Raw genomic sequence first — 20999 nt, forward strand, 5'->3', positions numbered from 1 at the left:
GCTCACATCACATCTCAGCTTTAAAAGCTCAACTCCACACTCTCTATTTCTGAATTGAGAAAGCTCCTCGGATGAGAAGCGAAACGTCTTCAGCTACAGAATAGAAGTCCAGTTGTTTTTGTTTTTTAACTTTTTTTTTGAATTTACCATGGCCTGGATGACTGAGAATCTACACCAGCATATTTATGAATCTATTTGATTAGTTAAAACAAAAGCTTTGTTTTTATTTTAAAAAGCAAACCCTTGCTTTTGGCAAGTTTTCTGATCTAATCATTATTCTGACAGGAAGCTTCTATTCGCAGTGATAGCTGTAGGCATAAACAAAGGCTGCAGACAGATGCTTTTTGTTTTTAAAGAGAGATGCTGACCTTTTGAGCTGAGTGCAGGTAATAACATCAATTTAGCAGTGAAAGACTTGTGATCTTTTTTGTTTTTAGTCGGGCCGAATGCTGTGTCTAAAACCTGACAGGAAGGATGTGCTTGGACAGGGAAGTATGGCTCAAGTTGGGTAATGCCAAAAAAACTGTTTAAACTTACATAAACCTTGTCGGTTTCAATAAGGCTTTGTGGGATTTGGGAGAAGTGAGTGAAAAAATGTGAAGATGGTGAGAGAAGGAGAGAATTCAGGTCAAAGACCAGAAAAATATTTGCACAGATGTGGATGCATGCAGAGAATGTAGCTATGAGATAGTTTGTTTGAGGTTTCTGTTGGTTACAACTTACCTCTGGGTTTAACTCTGCATGTATCTAGTTAATGAAGGTCAAAAAACACTGTAGAAGTACAATATATACAAAGGATTGTGTTTTGTTTAATTCAAAACAAGCTCAAATAAATTTTACACACTCATGTGCCTCTCAACTTTTAATTCTTTGTGTGAAAATCAAGTTTTAAGAGCTGCAATTGATCAATTGTTCATTCTTTATTTACAGTTTGAATGATTTCCAGACATTAGGATTTGATAATGCATCGTAAACCCTACCTGTGTAGGTAATCAGACATAATTGTTTTTACTTTGCAAAGTAAAAATAGTGAACACTGCTTCTGTTTTCCCACCAGTGTATGTCATTCTGATTTGTCACCAACCTCTTGCTCTGAGTTTGTGTGACATTGACTGCAAAACCTGACTATGAAACACAACTGACTGTTAAATTGTACCACTGATCAGTTTAAGGCCAAACTTATTTGACACAGCAGTTAGTGTACCATTACAGTTGTGAATGTCAATAATTATTCATATGAGTCACTAAAGCTGAAAGCTTAGAAACCTTCTGCCTACCTCAGCTCCAACATGTTCCACGACAAGTAAAGGTTCAGTTCAAAAAGATCCAACAGATCAACCTTTCTGTAATTTATTCAGCTCACTTGTTGTCTGCTGAAGCTTTTCTGGAAGCAGTCAGTAGGCTCTTTCACAAAACACAGGACATAGATGCTTTCTGGCCACCCTGGTGTGATTTCTGACCGGACTGAGACAGTGAAGGGGGTCGAAACCAACCCACCCCTGATGCGCCTTTTTGCCACACAGCTAAATGTTTAATTGTGTGACAACATTTTGGCTGTAAGCTTAAACTAATGTTATAAAAATCAGCCAAAATTACAAACTGCAGCAACACGGAACCATAGAGTCTGGATTAGTGGTTGGATTAGTGACTTCAGCCTGTTATCTAAGAATGATGTCAATATCAGAGGGAGATGTCAGAGGAGGAAAAAGTTCTAAAATAATGTACTTAAGTAAAAGTACAGTTACTTTGTTGAAGTTTTACTCAAGTACAAGGAAAGTTACCTGTTGTTTTAAAAAAAATATGCTCAAGTAAAAAGTAAGTTGATCACTCCATGTCTGTTTTAACTCCTGGTTTTCATTCCATCTTCAGTTTGGTCATATTGTTTGTTTACCTGCCTGCTCCCTATGTGTTTTTAGTGATTTTGTTATTTTTTGCCCACTGCCCTGTCAGCCTTTTTATTTTTGTAAGTAAGTTCTTTATTTTGGACCAACTGGTTCTTGATCCAGTCTGCATCCTTGGGTTCCTACTCTCAAAAAACCTGACACACAAAGGAAAGGACAGGAGGATTTTTTAATCCACTGATGGTCAGTGTATTACCAGAGAGCTGGACCACAAAGTGAATTTAACAGTTTAGCTGCTATGTTGAAGTGAAAGTCTTGAGTGTTCAGTGTCACCAAGGAGGATTTCTTTTAGCCTACTTAGATCACCATGGTAACAGAGACCAAACCTATTACCTGCTGGTCCAGAGCAGCTGATGAGTTCACTATTTTATATATATATATATTGTCTTTATATCATTTAATCTATAAAATGTAGTTTATGGATCAAATTTTAAGTAAAATTATTTTATTTAACCAAATTAACTTGTAACTTTAAGAAAACATGGAAAATTTATAATAATTGAAGAAGGAGCTGCACTGTGAATTGTACAAAATATTATTAACAGAACCATGAAATTAAATGTATCATACAGCCTCTTTATTGTAACTTAAACAGTTCCTTATTGTGACTGATAATAAAAATTTTCCTATTCTCATATATATATATATATATATATATATATATATATATATATATATATATGTTGCTGTTATCTAACACAGCTAGCAGCAAAATGAAGCAGCTTCTTTCCTTTAACTTGAAGCCAGGATGTCTTTTAAGCATGGCCAGGAGTTCCAGACGTTTATTTAGTATTTTTAGTTCGACTTGAACAGAAGTCGTGATGGAGGTATTGCTTTTCCCCAGTTGACAGGTGACGAACCGACAAGTGCATGTCTGCAGAGTTTTGATCCATGCCAGTGGACAAAGCATCCCTCTGAGTGGGTGGAGTTTCTGGACGATCTCTATTAGTTTGTTCAACGGGGAAACTCCTCCTTCGCAGCTCGTCATCCCTTCTAGCTAGACATACACCAGCTGACTGGTGAGGAACAGACCCAGTCACTGTAGATGTTATGTCCAAAAAAGGCTAAGAAACAAAAACAACTGAACTTGTGTTCTGTATCTGAAGACATTTCGATCTCATTTGAGGAGCTTTATCTGAGCTGAGATGTTTAAAAACTTCAACTCTACACTCACTGCTTTTTGAATTGAGAACGCTCCTTGGGTGAGAAGCAAAACATATTCATCTACAGAACAGAAGTCCAGTTGTTTCTGTTTTTAATCTTTTTTTGGATGTACCATGTCCTGGTTGACAGAGAGTCTACACCAGCATGTAAACATTATGGTGCTTTTTTTTTTAAATTAACATGTGTTTATTCACTTTTTTACTCAGTAATGGGTGGCATTTAAAATTAAGTACAAAACTTGATATACTCAAGTAAAAGAGCAGGTTGCAACAATTATGTAAATAAAATTTTTTAAAAAATTGCAAAAAAAATCATACTCAATTACAGTAACGCTAACAATTGTAATTTGCTACTTTCCATATTGATATTGGATCAGATCAGTTTCATCTCCAAGTACAATGGCCTAGCATTTCAGTCCAACACCAATATAGTCACCCAGCTCTGGCTACACAAGTGCTGCCGACTCTCAAATTAAGATATTGAACTCAAATGGTAGACTTTCATATGTTCCTTGCATTAACTTTCAGGCTGGGGCAGAATTTTCATGTTTAGAGGTAGGAAAAGAGAGTGGGATCTTATTAACTTCCTGTAATGTGTTTTAGTAAATACATGTTTGTTTAAACTTGTTTTGGTTTAGCATACTTCCATTTTCAGGAACTTCTATATGTGAATCTTTTGGAACTATAGCTCCTTCAGTCTTTTTCTTTATAACACATCCAGGGCTCTGAGCTTGGAACAGAATCAGATTTTTCAGGTTCAGAATCACATCTGATGCAGGTGTACTTTGTCCTCTGTGTAACAAATGAACAGATAAGGTAAAAATTGACCGGACACCTTTGCAGCAAAGAGAGAAAACTATAAAAGCACTGAAACCTGATAACTTTTGTTCAAACAGGTGTTTATTCACTGAAACAGATTCAATAATGTGCTACACCAAGATGGCATTTAAAAATGTTAATTCACAGAACTAAATTGTTCTAATTTTAAGAAAATATGTATACAATACAATTTTTAAGAATTTATTTTTTCTTCTAAACCTTTTTTTACTTGTCATCCATGCCCATTTCTAGTAGTGCAGCAAGATGTTTATATTTATCCAGTTTATCTTTATTTTAGAAAGATTACAGCTACTATGAAGGAAACTAATCCAAAAAGGCTCAGAGAATTAATAGAGCTTTGTTAAAAGATTTTATGGTTATTCAAACTGTTTGCTGTTCCTTCTTTCCTTCAGCTGCTCCCTGCTGCAGAGGTCATCGAAATGAGCAAACTTGCCTGGAAGATTTGACAAATGTTTTACGCCAAATGCCCTTCCTGATGCAACCTGGGCTCAAACCCACAGTTTTAGGATTACGAGACAACAACACTGACCTGAATTGGCTTTACTGTGTATGTTCGCAGAGAGTATTACTGTCTATAGATCTTCAATAAATATAAGCAGTCCAGTGCTGCATAGCCTTATGCTGCACTGCAGTAATCCTCTTCATTGTGCATCTGTGTGCATACCCAGGTTCATGTACATTATGTCTGATTGGATTAAGGTTCTGACAGGGCCTGCTTGGGGTCAGTGTGTGATATACTCTATAGTTGGTTAGTTTGTGAAGGAGACAGCATTTGTGGAAGTGTTCTGCTGTTTGTTCTGCTTTTTGTGTCTCCTCACATGATCTGCAAGTCAGCTGGATTGTGATTTGTTGTGGAAGAGTTTCTCTTCGGCCCTTGGGGCAGCAGTGATCTCCCCATGACACTCTGCTCCACAACCATTACACAGATTTGTAAAGTTATCAGAGCAGCAAAAGCCTAAATGAATAAATTTAAGGCAGTCATGTAGGTAAGACTAACATAATTTAGACTGGCTTCTAATTATTTTAATCCTTATCTTTCTTATGCTGTCAGATACATTTTGTGCTGTGAGTTCCTAAACTGTATATTTTTTCTGTCTGTTTGCAGGTTTAAGTGCAGCAAAGTTGTTAAAAGCCAGCGGGCTGAACCCTGTTGTGCTGGAGGCCAGGGATCGAGTTGGTGGTCGCACCTTCACTGTGCGGGTAAGACCAGGATATGTAACATAATGTTAGTAACGTTACCTCAGACATGGTTACATTACTGCTACAGTAATGTGCTTTAACAGTTCCATAATGACACTTAGCTTTTTTATCCAGCACCTTTTCTTCCCAGTCTCCAAATAAATAATTTTCCACCCAAAATATTTAAATGGTGATTGCGACATCTTAAACATGTAAAGACATCAACAAAAAAAAATGCATACATACTATTTATAATAATGTAGTATTGTTACTATAATAAAATACTTTAGTTTTTAAATATTGTAAAATATTAATAATATTGTAAAACAGAAATGTCCAATATTGGAGACTACTGTTTGGTCATATATCAGTTTTAAGTAATATTTAGTGTAAGCAGAGCCAGACTTTTTTAGAATTCCTCTTAAAGTTGTAGATGTTGATCTGGTTACCAAAATTGACAGTTTTAGAGTTAATTGTCATCTGCATAGATTTGAACAATATGCACTGGGTGAAATTTTAGAGTCAATATAAAAACATCTAAAGTACTGAAGTCAACAAAAGTCATTTGATATTTCACATAAAGGGTTACTCTCTGTAATAATGTCACAAAAAAGGTTGCAACCCAACAGGAAGGAGCTTTTTGGAGAACTTTTGTGATCAAGACTTTCATAAGCTACATAGGTTTCCAGAAGCACGAGAACACCAGTCTTTTCAGCATGTTCTGTATTGTAGTTGTTCACTTTATTAGTGTTTTGACCTTTTTTGTTTGTTTTTCTCAGAACAAGGAGACAAAGTGGGTTGATCTAGGTGGGGCCTATGTTGGACCAACTCAGAACCGCATCCTTCGGTTGGCCAAAGAGTACGGCGTAAAGACCTACAAAGTCAACGAGCAGGAAAACCTTGTACACTATGTCCATGTGAGTACCCCAGCATCTGTTTATTGTCTTTGACCTTTTGTTTTTGATGTTGGTGTGAAGCTTTGGGTGATGTAAAATCTATTCAGGGTAACAGATTTTTCAGGTGTGACCTTGTCTTGTTTTGCACTAATGCTGACCTTCAGCAAAAGAGAATGCAAACATCCCAAATCTGTCCCATTATTCACTAGATAGGAAAGTCATGTTAGTGTTTATCTGCCAACCTAATTTAACATCTTCCAGCAGCATTGAAGTGTATATTATTCAACTACATTTAATCTGCCATCAGTTTCTCTGTAACTGTACTTCCATGAAGCCTTCATTAGATAAAGGGTGTGTCATTGAACTGTTGATGAATGTATTTTGCTATAAGAACACAATTTTAAAGAAAGTAGTACAAAAGTAGTTTCTCAATGTTTTGTTTTATGAGTTATGACATACCTTTGGCAGTTTATACTGCGTGCACAACGAGATCAGTACATTTATGAACATAATCTTCATCAAGACAACGCTTTGGAACTACTTTTTATGAAATTTTGCTTACATTGCACTTTTTAAATATATATTTGGAATACTCATACCCCAGTAAATCAACTTGCAAGCTATCTCACCAGTGCCTTGTTTTTTTTTAAATATAAGGAAAAAATAATAAAAATAATTATTATGACATACAGTAATAAATTGAGTAGACTGTCAGATTTGAAGCCAAAAAAGCTTTTTTTTTCATTTTTTAGGAAGCAAGGTATAGACCAAAGATAACCTTATAATGTTACTATTAAGCCCAGATTGTTCTGCAGTTGTTTCTCACATGCACTCTATAGTAAGAGTTTTTCTGTGGTGAGAAGAGCTTTCACCACACCAAAAAGTTGGTCATTTACACAAAATGACAATATGCAGGTTTGTAGGAAGGACTGTTAAGGTTCTTGACAGGTTCTTTACTTTCTCACAGCATAACTGCTACAGTCACACATTGGGTCAGTGCAGTCTTCAAGAACTTTTGCTACAGAACAAGCTTTAATATTGCTGCAAGAAGTCTGGACGAGAAAGTTGTGATATTTATGTTGTCACTTGCAAATGTTTGAAAAGTTCTAGGGTCTCCATTCAGGTGTAAAAATGGATTTTGTTTTATTATTTTTTCTTCACTTTCAACAAACTCAACTGGTACAAGAAACAAGTAAAAAGAAACATAAGTAGGCTGTCGCAGGCCATGCCTCGTTATCCTTGCCTTGATAACAAAACATGTTTTATGGATAAGTTTCATATGATCAGGATTTGCACTATAATTTACTTATAATAAGATGTGGCTGCTTAGGTTTAATGCCTGTAAGAGAAAGATTACAGTATTTTCCACACTATAGGGCCCACTGGATTATAAGACACACTGTCAATGAATGGTCCATTTTCAAACTTTTGTCATATACAAAGCACACTGGACTACAAGGCGTATCGTTGTGCACTCACGGAAGGATACTGCACCGACGTAAGCGTCAATTCTGTGCCGTGCGTAGAGCCCTGCGCAACTGTAACTGAGCCTTAATGCTGCAAGCGGTGCAGCTTTGTAGTTTACCAAAGTCCTACTAAAACATTACGACTTCCTACATGTATAAGGTGCTCCAGATTATAAGGCGCACGGTCGTTTTTTGAGAAAATTCAAGGATTTTAAGTGTGCATAGTCCGGAATATACGGTATTTTGATTATCCGCATTTGTACAGTCCATAGTGACAGTAGTGCTTAGAGAACACCAGGGGAATATTCAGAAGAAAACCAAACAACATGTCTTTCCTGGATCTTACCTAATACCTGTGAAGCAGCCAGCCACTCTCTCATTACAACATTAGTGAGTTTTACTGCTTTACCATTAGTGACTGGAGATGCTAATCTTTGCCTGAGGGATTTCTCTAATTCAGTTTCTCTTTTTTTCTGATTGGATGAAAGGCAAACAAAGAGATACCAAGGCCATCTTTCTTTGTTCTTCTTATTCATTGCGCCATATCTCATTAATGTTGGTGCACCACTGACATTAACTGAGTTGTGTTCGTCCTCCTGATTTAATTTGTCTTTGTTACCTTGTACCCTGGCCAAGAAACACCAGTTGTAAATCCATGAACTGGACTGAAGTAGTGCGACTGGCAGCCCTCTCTATGTGGTGGCTAGAGGAAGCTTATCTCCACACAGGCAGTGTTTCAATCATAACTTCAGAGGTGGACTTTGAGCTTCTGTTCTAGGGGTGTGGACACACACACATGCACTTCAGCAAACGCACTTTACCTGGAAAGTTGTACTAATGGCCACCACCCACACTTCTGAGTTCAAATAACCTTTCAGTAAACTGAGTAGGTTTTCAGTGTAGTTATTGCATTAGTTGCAGCTGAAAAAAAAAAAAGTTGCAACTGCAGAATTTAAACTTAGAAATATATATATATATATATATATATATATATATATATATATATATTCTCAGAACACTTCCATTTTAATAGAAAGCAGATTATTGTGTAATTTTTTGTCCGGTGGTGCTGCAAAAGTTATCTGTGCTGTGTGCATAAACATACATAAACATTTTGGTGACATATTGTTATATAAACAGCATGCTCTGTTTTTTAATTTCTTCTATATTTCCTTCTTCTAATTACATAATAGGTAATCTGCAATAAAGCATGGTCTGGCCTACTTCAGCAGACATCTGACATGTCATCAGCATGACACTGGACACTGGGAAAATAAATCTCTGACCGACTGTAGTGAACAGTCACGTGCGCCCCTGTGTGTGTGTCACCTTGGATACTATCTGTAAGATGCAAGATCTGTGTAGCACCCGTAGCTTCCTGACCGGTTTCCATGGCAGCTTGCCTCATCAAAGCTGCTTTCCACCATCCCTGTCAGTAGCCAGTCTTGTCTGCATGCGTTTATTTTTCTGCCTTTGTGCATACAGATCTGTGCAGAGGTGAGAGGTTAGATGTTTCCCACAGCTGACTCTGCAGAAACATGAGGAGAGTCTGAACCTTGACAGATATTTTTACCATAATGGTAGTGTGCTTAATACTATTTAGTTTTCTTATTATCAGTAAATCCCAGAAAAAGACAGAAATTACCAATAGAATATATAGAATAATTCTACAAGCAAGATACTGCCATCATTATTGACATGATCCTGGCAGTTAATTTTTTACTTTGTGATCTCTACATCATGATGAGTTACAAATATTAGTCCTACAATGACTCTGAGCAGGCACAAAACCTTCATTGTAAAGGACTGGCCACGCTGACCTCATTCCTATAATATGACACCATCACACTCGCTAGTAAGTTCTTGCAACATTCTTTGCAGCACAGCTGCTTTGCACACTGCTGCTTTTCTCACTAGAAACTACAAGATTAAGCTACATCAGGATTTCCCCCAGAAAGGAGGCTAAGCCCGGTGGTAGGTGGCCGTTCGCCAGCCGACCGTGATTTAGTAAAAAAAAAAGATTAAAGTTGACAGAAAGTTGAAAATATGGCCATTTATTATGTGATATTGTAAGATATTTGTGTCAAATATTTACACAACTACAGTTTTACAAAATGCCCCTTTTGAAATACTTTTTAAAACAAAAGTAAAATTAAAATAAATACAAATTGTTTGCACTTCATTTGAATCCTAATTTAAGTCACATTTACAAATAAATTAAATTAACATAAATGAAAAAGTGCAAACAAAGCACCAACACACGTCTCACCAGTGGAAATACGGTAAAAAGAGAGCAGATGGTTGTCACATCAAATATGGCTGCACGTATTCAGGAGGAAGAGCTGTTGTGTTTCTGACTGTGATACAGAGAGGATGTTTAAACTTAAAGCCTTCAGTCTGACTTTCTTTGATTTATTTGCTTTAGTTGTGATTCGCCCATCATGGGACTAATATTTCAATAAAAACTCCTTTTTATCAGCTGCAGCAGTAATCTCCTTCCATGAGTTTTGAACCGTTTGATTATCTTTGTGATCTCTCATAGAGGAATCATATAAATGCAGATACAGGCAAACCAGCTCCGCTAGAGGTAGGTAGGTTATTTATATAGCACTTTTCAGCACGAGGCGACTCAAAGTGCACCGACACCGTCCATTTTGAACGGAGCGCGGAACGCACGGTCCACACCAAGTTACAAAAGGTGCACGACGTGACACCGCGCGGGACCTTCACGCAGGGGCGGGGACAGCGTGATTGCGTCACTGTTGGCGTGCGTACCCTCGTGCGGTGAGGTAGATAAAGGTATCGTTTTTGGGGGAGCGGTCGGAAAAAAAGGTGTATAAAAAATTATGTATTCATAATAAACAAGCGGAGCTTAGCCTGGCGGCCGGGTCACCAAAGCCTGGCAGTCCACTAGGCTTATAATACACTGGGGGAAACCCTGTACATGACTGCAAAAACTAGCCAACACTCTGCATGCATATAAACACCATGCCACGCTTAGCCGTCCTTTATTTGACATTGTTCTTGTCATGGTTAGGCCTATTTGAATAGGAAGAAAGAAGGAGCGGCTCAGTTTCTTCACAGGTTTTGCATGAAGACCCATGGTAGGAACATCTTGCTGGCGTGGCATTCGCTTTTAGCATTTAGCTGCATCCTGAAGCAGTCTAAGAGAGTTGTACCATTGTGGTGTCCTGGGCGTGGTGTGATTATGGGCATATAAGGTAGTATTGTTGTGGGAACATGCTGCTGGTGAGGATGTAGGAAAGCATCTTGCAGACAACAGAAAGAAAAATTTATTTGGAAAGAGCTAAGAGTATAGCAGCATTATGACTGCCTTCACTGCCTTTAAAAAGTATCAATCGATTGATAAAAATATTCTAACAAAATCATTATTAAGCTCTGCCAAACCCAATTAAGAAGATCATGCAGGTTTTAATGGTCTCATTCTGGTAATGATAATTTGCGTGCCATTACTTTGTAGAAGCGGAGATAGTTTTAGCCACTTCATTTTTTTCTAATTACTGCTTGAGTTGAAATGAAAATAAAAACCTCCTCCCTGTTTGTGGTTTCCTGATTCTGAAACTGATCTCAGTGTGTGATGGACAATGGACATATTGTATATACAACACTCAAGTGCATTCTAACTTGATAATTGAGAGTTTTAATTAGAACAAACATTTTATGACTAGCTAGCTGGACCTGCACGAGTTGCTGGTCCTTTAGTCAGTACCTCATTAAAAAACTTAGACCACACAGAATTTTTTTTTATGTACCAGTGCCTTTATTTTCTGTTCAAGATGCATCAAACCCCTACCCTTCAGTTCACTTTGTAGAGTTTCAAACATATAAAGTACATTGTTGGTTTTGATGGGTAGTAGCTTTGGATCCGCGCAGAAACACTTCAGAGGAGTAAATTGTAAAAAATGACAGAATGAAAATATTTCCTCTCACTGTCTGGTTTAGTAAAGAAAAAAAAAAAAGAATGCATGCAAGTTGATGTTTCCATCAATCTAAGCTGCATGACAACGTCTGGCTATCTTTCCACAAGTCAACTTAGTAAACCAGTAAGCGGTGCAAGCCTTTGTGTAATTAGGGTTAGCTTTCAAGCAGGCCGCAAAACTAATCAGCTTTTCTGTGGCAGCTTGTAATCCTAAAGGCCAGAGCTGGTTTCCCTTATCAGCAAACTACTGCCTGACAGGCACCACAGCTCTCAGCAGTGCATTCATTAATGAGCTATCACTATCAGAGATGGGAAAACGCACTTTGATTAAATACTCTCTGTGCTTATCACAGATTGAGAAAGAGTGTGGGATTGTTCTGTTCTCCAGGCTGTACTGTGGATCTCATGCACATTTGTACGTTCACTGAGGAAAACGGACCATAATTTTCAAGTACCCCTACACTGACAATAAAAGAAAACTTCAGTGTGTCAGCTGTTTTCACATGGACTTTTAGTTCATTTATAAAACCATCTTACGCATGTCATGTGAAGCTGTTGAACTTATGTACTCTCATACTCATTCAGAGGTAATTTTAACTTATTTTGTGTGTTTTTCTTGAAACATGGCCCATATTATTATATTCAGTCAAATATAAAACATTCGGAATATCAAATTTGACAGTTCCCAGCTTTTTATTATTTACGGTAACTTTTTAATGTCCTCGCCAGTTGTTTACTGCACCTGGATCTAAAGGTTAACTTCACCAAGGAAGTTAGATGTTATTTCTATCATAAATAACATGTAAATATAAAAACAGGCTCATTAGCATCTTTGTCTGTGGTAAAGGTCTCTAAATGGTGGTGAATGGTCTGGATCAGAAGCTAAATAAAGTCTTATCTGGATCCAGATCAGTTGTTAAACTTAAATAGAATTTTTTTTTTTCACGTGTGCATGTTTTTTACTGTTTTTTGCATCTACAATAATTCATTTTAAGCAAATCAGCTTCTATGGACATTAAAGTGATTTCCTGCAGGCTGACCAGGTTTCCTTCAGTAAATAAAGACCTGCGTTTTTAAGAACATGCATTGAAAAAGATTTTGATAACTTTTATGTTTTTATGTACCCCTTCTTTCACACAGTGACTGATGGGGATAACCAGTTAAGCAATAGCTTTGTTATTTAATATAAAAAAATTATGAAAAAAATCTCAGAGGTCAGTGCAGTAAATGGTTATTCAGGTAAAGTGGACAATTTGAACAACAAGAGTGGGAGTCAATGGGTAGAGACGAGAGATGAGCATGTGTCATATCCTCAGGTGTTTATCTTAAAGATTATTGCCAAATGTACTTTCCATCCTGCAAAGTAGCTCCTGTATCCATGTTGCCTTTGGTTGGTTCTCTGAGTCAGGCTGACCTGCTGCTTACTGAGGGGGAAAGAAAAGCAGCCATATCTGCCTCCTTCCCTCTGCTCTCTGTATTCACTTGACCAGCGTCACCATGGTGACAGACCTGTTTGTCCACAGCAGCAGATACTGTACATTTTGACTGTCATCCCTCTCTGTCTGTCTCTGGTTTGTTCATCAGTGTGGTGATAAATAGGCAGCAGGATTCAGAGAAATCACCTGTGTTTATGATCAAACAGTGGCTGCATACACACCCAGCTAGCTGCAAATGGTGTGCGGCTAGCAGGGTGGGCATGGTTTGCCCTCCATTTCAAGCATTGTATCAGCTGGGGCATCAGCCGAATGACCCTCTCAAATCTAGCAGCTAAATCACATGACTGATTTTAACGAAACAAAGTTGTTTCATTTCTAAATTTGAAATGTGATGAAAAAAAAAGTCAATGAATTAGTTGAGTAGGATAAATTACTTGCTCTGTGTTTAAACAGTAGGTGACTTCTGTATTTTTTCTGTCTATGTTGAATATTTATGTTGTCAGCAGTTAAATGACACCATGAAGTCATGTGCTTCTAGGTTGTCCCTGATTTAGGGTGACATATTATCCCACCGTTAAACACTTTTCTCTCCATTTAAAAGGAGGCTTGTCATTACTTCTACCCGGGTCATCGCTCAATTGACTCAAAAAAATGCACGAAGTGGCCGTACACAATTCATCTCATTGTTTGCTATATGTACTGAAAAAGTACAGCTACACAAGGCCTCATTACACTGACAGCCATACTGTGTACATTTTTTGTAATAATTTACTATTTCATGATAGAAGGTTTGGTATTGTAACTCTTTCTTCATGTTGAATACTTAGGTTGTTAAAACTGGCTATGTGGGTTTAAAAAGAAGCTAACATGTCAAACAGAGACCTTAAAATCTGCATGATTTTCAATATTGGGTCATTTCATTTGATACTTACATATTTATTATAGTTGAACTTCCATGCATCACAGATTTGTGCCATTCAAATTATTATTGAGTTTATAATTGGAAAAATAATGTGAAGAACATGTTTGACCTATATACATGAAACTGTAAAATTCTATTCTTCATCAGACTACACAGCCGTTTGTTAGAATTGGACACAGCAATGGAAATGCTACATATCAAGTATATTTGAGTACCTGTCAGTTCTTTCCTCTGCCAAATTCTTCTCTCAAGTTATACTCAGAAATTGTCATTTTATACCCAGCTATTACCAGTTTTTCTTTCTCAGCAGTTGATGCCTCATACCAACTGTACATACCATATGCATTATTGCTACTTTTCGAGCACCCTGCATACACTGCACGTATCCCCACCTGCTCCTCACCCTGCACAAGATCAAACTGTGCTTTATTTCATGGTCAGCATTATTATGCACCATAACCAACTGAGGGTGACAGAGTGGAACAGTGGTTAGAGTAGTTAGAGCTGTAGCCTCCCAGTGAGAAGGCTGCAGGATTGCCTCCTGCCTGGGATCTTTCTGGGTGGAGTTTGTATGTTCTCCCTGTGGGTTTATTCCGGGTACTCCGGTTTCTTCTCACAAACCAATTTTAGGCTCCCTATTTAGGCTGAGAATGTGAATGGTTGTTTGACTCATTCGTCTCTATGTGGCCCTGTGATGGACTTGCAACCTGTCCAGGGTGTGTCCCGCCTCTTGCACCATGGCTACTGGAGATAGGCACCAGCTCCCTGCAACCCGAAAAGGAGAAGCAGGTGAAGAAAATGGATGGCTAACCAACTGACCTGGAGCCAGTCCAAACCAAGCTTCCTATTCAGTCTAAAAAATAGGAAATTTGGTTTTAATGTCTTCTAGGTTTGCATAGTATGAAAAAAGAGATAATGGAAATACATTTGCGTGTCCAGATCCATTAATTCCTATTGCATTAAAACACAAAAGAAATTTTCTAAAAAAAATATTGCTCAACTGTACAGAGTATTTTTCACACTGATAAATGATGGATGTAGACATCATGATGTCAACTAACAGACCATAGCCCCTCATATGTTGATGTGTCTTTAGGTAAGTTTGTAAACCCCAAGTTACTTCCAGTAAGATCATGTTACATGCGCATATGGTTTTATAAGTGCAGTTCAATAATCATCTGTTACATAAACAGTTTGCCTTGCAACCCTTCAGTCATGAAATTAAAACAGTTTTCCCAAACTACCATAATTTTGTATTTAGGAAAATTTTACTTTGAAATTAACTTGTAGGAAAAAAAAAAAAACTTTCTTTTTTGTTTACCAAAAGTGTTGTTCCTTGCTTTTGTGTACAGTTTGTGGTTGTTCATGGTATTTGAAGCATATAGTTAATAAAACCTCCCCACTGTACAAACATTCATAATACATTTAAAAAAAACAATTTAGATTTTAAAAAATGGCTTAACATTTGATGAAATCACTCAAAATCGATAGAAACCTCTAAAAATGTTTGTATGGAAAAAAACATGGGGTTTTACATGTATGAACCTTGAGTAATTATGGAACCACAGTTTGGTTGAGTAGTTTATTTAATAGGTGTTTAACCCTCCCGTGGCCTTCGGGTCAATTAGTCCCGAAGTTACAAGTGCTTCTCTTACTGCCTTCAGTTACGAGAGCTTCAGGAGGATTAAAAACTGTATTGATAGTTTTACTGGCAGAAATCCCATTTGCAAACAGATTTATTCTGCTGTCAGATGTTGATCTCTGCTGACGGTCAGAGAACAGTTAGAAATGTCACTGTTTTACAGAATTTAATAAACAAATTAAAATTAAACTAAAAATAGTGTTGAATACTTAATCTTTTTATTTGATAGTTGGTCATATTTTTGTTTTTCTGTGATTTACTGTAAAAATGAGCAAACTCATTCAAAGGCATCAGTTCAGTCTTTGGTCCTTTCACTGGAAGTTAGAGTTAAACTTTAAGATAGATTAATATGAAGTTTAACTGGGTCCTTAAGGTTTGGATGTTACATTTGACAGATAGCTTGTGAGTAAATATATTAATTAGTCGTTGCATAGAGTTCTATTCCCCCACACAACTGTTGGTTGTTGGCAAAAAGTCATAATGTCACTGGAAGTCACCTTTTTGCAAACACTAAACTCAGCATGTTTATGTAGTGATTTTTATCAGTTCCACCTTTTCACCACTTTCTTCTCTTTCACAAATCAGTATTGTGGTTGAGAAATAGAGCAGCCTCTCATTCAAACAGCATGTAGATTATGGATGCTGTTATCAAGCTTGATAACCCTGACTAAGCTGTAAAACATTACATAAGTTCTTCTTCTGCTGTGCACACAACTCTTTCTTGTTTAGGCATTCTGACTCAGCAAGGGGCTGCAGGTTTGACCCAGTGAAGCATTTCTCTAATGTTCAATGGCTGCAAAGTGGCTGCAAAGTGTTGTAAACTGTGACATAAACTGCATTCAGTCTGACTGAAACCTCTTAAATAAAAAAACATCTGTACAGTTTCAGTCCAGTATCAATATGATCAGCAGTTCATTGTGGAAGACTGTTCAGATTTGACTTTATGACACTGCAAACTTGTATAACTGCTTTCATTATCAAATTAATTGTAATAAAGTAATATAATCAATCAAATTTTTTTAGATGATTGTAAAAATGTTTTTGAACATCCGACAGGGAAAGTCTTACCCATTCAAAGGCTCTTTTCCTCCTATGTGGAACCCCATCGTCTTGTTGGACTTCAATAACCTCTTTAGGACAATGGATGAGATGGGCAAAGAGGTAAAGTAAGATTTAGTGTTGCTCTTGTGCTTTACACGGTCTTAAATGTTCCCACGTCTGTTCTCGTTGAACCTCGGGCTGTGTTTTAGATTCCCAGGGAGGCCCCCTGGAGAGCTCCCCATGCTGAAGAGTGGGATAAAATGACCATGCAGCAACTTTTTGAAAAAATCTGCTGGACCAGGTGGGACATTACAAACACAGTAATTACCTATGTTGTTGTGATTCTTACCAAACCCCTCAGTAAACATTAAGAATTCCTGATGAGTTATGAAAATGTACATTTTTGAATGCACAAATTTTTAGGATGTAGTTGTAATCGCCCCAAACACAATGTCTTGCTTTTATAAAAGAGAAAATTCAACACAAACCCTATCAAACAAATTGTTGAAATTTGTGTGATTTTTTCTGTCTGATTAGTTATAATGTTGATGGAAAGTGCTTTAAATTTCCAGTCTATTGATTACTCATTAAGATGCGACTCCCGTGATTGCAAAAAGAAGACCTAAAATGTTTGTAACCTCTTCCTGAAGATTTAAGTTTGGTGTTAAAATTAAACAGACAATATAACAAGATATGTTTCACAAAACGGTTTACAGTTGAGTGGCAAGTTTTTAATCTGATGTATTGTTTCCAAGGTTCAGTCAGTATCATCGATCAATCAATCAGATCCTTTAATTTCCTAACACCGAACACAAGGCTTTAATGAAATAGATTTGAAATCATGTGCTGGTTCCATATATTTTATACATTCACTGGTGAAATATTCTTAGTTTAATGAATTAGGACCATCAACATACACTCACCGGCCACATTATTAGGCACACCTGTCCAACTGCCCATTAACGCAAATGTTGAATCAGCCAATCACATGGCAGCAACTCTATGCATTTAGGCATGTAGACATGGCCAAGATGATCTGCTGCAGTTCAAACTGAGCATCTGATTGGGGAAGAAAGGGGATTTAAGTGACTTTGAACGTGGCATGGTTGTTGGTGTCAGATGGGCTGGTCTGAGTATTTCAGAAACTGCTGATCTACTGGGATTTTCATGCACATCCATCTCTAGGGTTTACAGAGAATGGTCCAAAAAAGAGAAAATATCCAGTGAGCGGCAGTTCTGTGGGCACAAATGCCTTGTTGATGCCAGAGGTCAGAGGAGAATGGCCAGACTGGTTCGAGCTGATAGAACGGCAACAGTAACTCAAATAACCACTCGTTACAACCAATGTATGCAGAATAGCCTCTCTGACCCACAACACGTCAAACCTTGAGGCAGATGGTCTACAGCAGCAGAAGACCACACCAGGTGCCACTCCTGTCAGCTAAGAACAGGAAACTGAGGCTACAATTCACACAGGCTCACCAAAATTGGACAATAGAAGATTGAAAAAATATTGCCTGGTCTGATGACTCTCGATTTCTGCTGCAACATTCGGATAGTAGGGTCAGAATTTGGCATCAACAACATGAAAGCATGGATCCATAGTATGTCTTCAATGCTTAGAAGCATGCGCAAAACGTATGTAGCAAACTCGTGGTGGTTTTACATTGTGCTAGCAGCAAGATCATGATGTTAGGACCACACACACCAGTGTGGCGTGGTTGTTAAGAATCTGAAACAGGATTGGATAGGATGCTGGCCTCATGACATCCTGGCGCAGTCCAAGAGAATCATGTCAAGGTGAATATACAATGTGGTAAGAGCACAAGAATTTGTCTTGAGGACATCATAAAATAAAAGAAAAAATCTAACAAGGGGGTACTAAGAATATAACAGCATCATGAGTACATTTTCACTTCATGAGGTTTTCCAAATTTGCTGCAATCCAGCCACATTCTAATAGATCATGTAAGTTGTGGAGCTTTCAGGATTGGCATCCAGTGTGAACATCAAAACAAAGCTAAAGCTTAAGAGTGGAAGACTACTTTGTCAGCTATTTGTTCACTAAAGTATAGGGGCAAAATAAAAACCAGATGACATACAAATATTTTCATTCAGACTAAAAATATTATTTGATATTTGCAGGTTCTCAGCCTAACAGATTAATAAAAGGAAACAGCTTATTTGTCCAAAATTAAAAGAGGGAGCTGCAATGACTAGCTGTCAACCCTAAGAAAGCTGAAAAGAATCAGAACATCTACAATGAGTGCTTTTCAGATGTCTGTCATCAGTTAAATCAACATTTCTCCAAAATGATTCAAGTTGCTATTCTTCAAAAATATTTCTAAGTTTGTATGACTAATGTGGCTAAAAAGAACAGAAATAAAAGCTTATATGTTTAACCCTCCTGTTATGTTCATTTCTGAGGAACAGGAATGATGTTTCTGAGTCAATTTGACCCGGGGAAATCTTTAAGTGAGGTGAAGTGAAGTGAAATTTATTTATATAACACTTTTCAGCAGCAAGACGATCCAAAGTGCTTTTCAACACAGAAATAACAACAGAATCAAATACAAAAATAAAAAACATCAATCGGGTAATTTTAGCTAATAGTAACATTGGTGTAACTATAAACAGGTAATTTTTTGTAAACTAACAAACATGGATAAACTTTCCTTGAAGAGGAACCATTTAAAAATATCAAGAATACTAATCAAAAAGCAATTACAGACGCTAAACAACAGTCAGGTACAGATCAAATATAGAAATACATCAATCAAGTCAAAAGCAATTCTAGGCAACAAAATAGTTGATATAATGATATTGATAACAAGTCTTTAGTATACTATGTACAGAGCCGTTCAGTGATCTATAAATTAATGGGAATATTTTAAAGTCTATTATTTAACTTGGATCAAAACTTTCATCTAAGAGGAAAAATTAAAGTTGATACATTGATAACAGGTCTTAATAGACCATTTAGATATGAATAATTTTTCCTCTTAGAGAAGCATTAGTAAGATAAATCTATTTGATAAGGGTAGACTAACAGAAGTAGAAGAGAAAAAAAGGCACATTAAGTGCAGATAGCAAACAGAGTGATACACGAAGAGACAAAGCAGAGACAGTGGAAAACAGTGTACTGTGTTTGTATGAATGTGTGTCTGTGTGTGTTTGTAGAGAAGTCCATGAATCACGTTACAGAGGTCATTGTCTTTGATAATATGATGGAATGTTTATCAACCAGCCCAGAGCAGATCCACAGATGTCCTCAGGCAAGGGAGGGGGCAGAGCATCTTGTTTACATAAAATCCAGGAGAAATTGAAGATAGCTGGCCAACAAGGTCGGTGTCGGGGGAGCCAAATTCAGACAACAACAATTGTTTTGGGTCAGGCTGACATTGTGTTTTCTGTCTGCCTTGAAAGTCTTGCTAGTGCTTCTCAATGGCGAATCCAAACAGCCAAATTCCAGGTCTATTCAGCCAGATCCGAGTGAACAACTTTCTCCAAGATTTATCCCATTTCATTCCTGAGTCCAGGAACCGCATTTAGCCTGCGATCCTGTGAAAGGATCACATCCAGTTTGCGATTCTGCTCATGTAACTTCACATTCTGAGTGTTGATCGTTCTGCAGATCCCATCAAGCATTCCTGGCAGCTTCTCAATGGTCAGAACCGCTGCCAGGATTTAACGGATTTGTCGATATGTCAGGTAACTGCCTAATCCAAACAGCAGAAATCCTGTTATCAAAAACCCAAACATGTAAAGATCCTCCACGTCCTCGACTGACAAAGTCGATAGGCACACAACTTTCCCCTTCTGCCAGGAATCCTTTGTGTCAAGGCTGGGGGTGAGTGTGGCGAACCCAATACGCAAACTTATATTAAAAAATTAACGAAAAATTTAAGAAATAGCAAAACACGAAAACAAGAAGCTGACGTGGCAGCAAAACTAACAAAATTCCGAAAACAAAAAACCAACGGCAAGGCATGAAAACTGACAAAAGGCAAGGACCGTACCTGAGGCAATGATCTGGTGAGGAAGTGAAACAAGAGACCGGGTTTTAAAAACAGAGGGAAATCAGGAGACGTGGGCACAGGTGAGTAATGAGGATTGTAGACAGGTGGAGATGGGCGTGACAGGAAAGTAGGAGCAGACTGAGGGCAAGTGGGTAATGAAAAACAAAGACAAGAACTAAACCAAAAGCCCAGAAGACCAATACCAAAAAATCCCTTAAAACAAGACAAAGCAAAAACTAAAAACAAAACTCATGAACTCATTACACCATTGTGTATCCAGTGAACAATGTCCCATCTGGACAAGCGGGCTCTCCCTTGCCCAGTCTTCCCATCGAAAAGATTTGATCAATTGTGTTGAGAGACCAGCTGACCAGATCCATAGTTTATAAATTTTGGAAAATATGCAAAAGACAGGCTCTGAAAAGAGACAAGACACAGAGCTGAGCAGGGCAGACAAGGGAGGGCTCAGGAGACAGAGAAAAGATGTCCGCCTTCCACCAGGAGCAGCGAGACAATCATGCAGTAATGTGAAAAACCAAAAAAAAAAAAAAATC

General features: G+C 37.6%; 1 protein-coding gene across 1 annotated transcript in view; it reads left to right on the plus strand.

The window, feature by feature from the left end:
* Window positions 1-20999, plus strand: part of mao (monoamine oxidase) — a 51526-nt gene that overhangs the window by 12722 nt on the left and 17805 nt on the right. Inside the window, exons 2-5 of the mRNA XM_017429070.3 lie at window positions 5010-5104; window positions 5863-6000; window positions 16442-16546; window positions 16636-16727. Of these exons, the coding sequence (XP_017284559.2) occupies window positions 5010-5104; window positions 5863-6000; window positions 16442-16546; window positions 16636-16727 (430 nt within the window). The remainder of the gene's footprint in view (window positions 1-5009; window positions 5105-5862; window positions 6001-16441; window positions 16547-16635; window positions 16728-20999) is intronic.

Source organism: Kryptolebias marmoratus, linkage group LG6, assembly GCF_001649575.2.
Source record: "Kryptolebias marmoratus isolate JLee-2015 linkage group LG6, ASM164957v2, whole genome shotgun sequence".
In the NCBI taxonomy this organism is placed as follows: domain Eukaryota; kingdom Metazoa; phylum Chordata; class Actinopteri; order Cyprinodontiformes; family Rivulidae; genus Kryptolebias; species Kryptolebias marmoratus.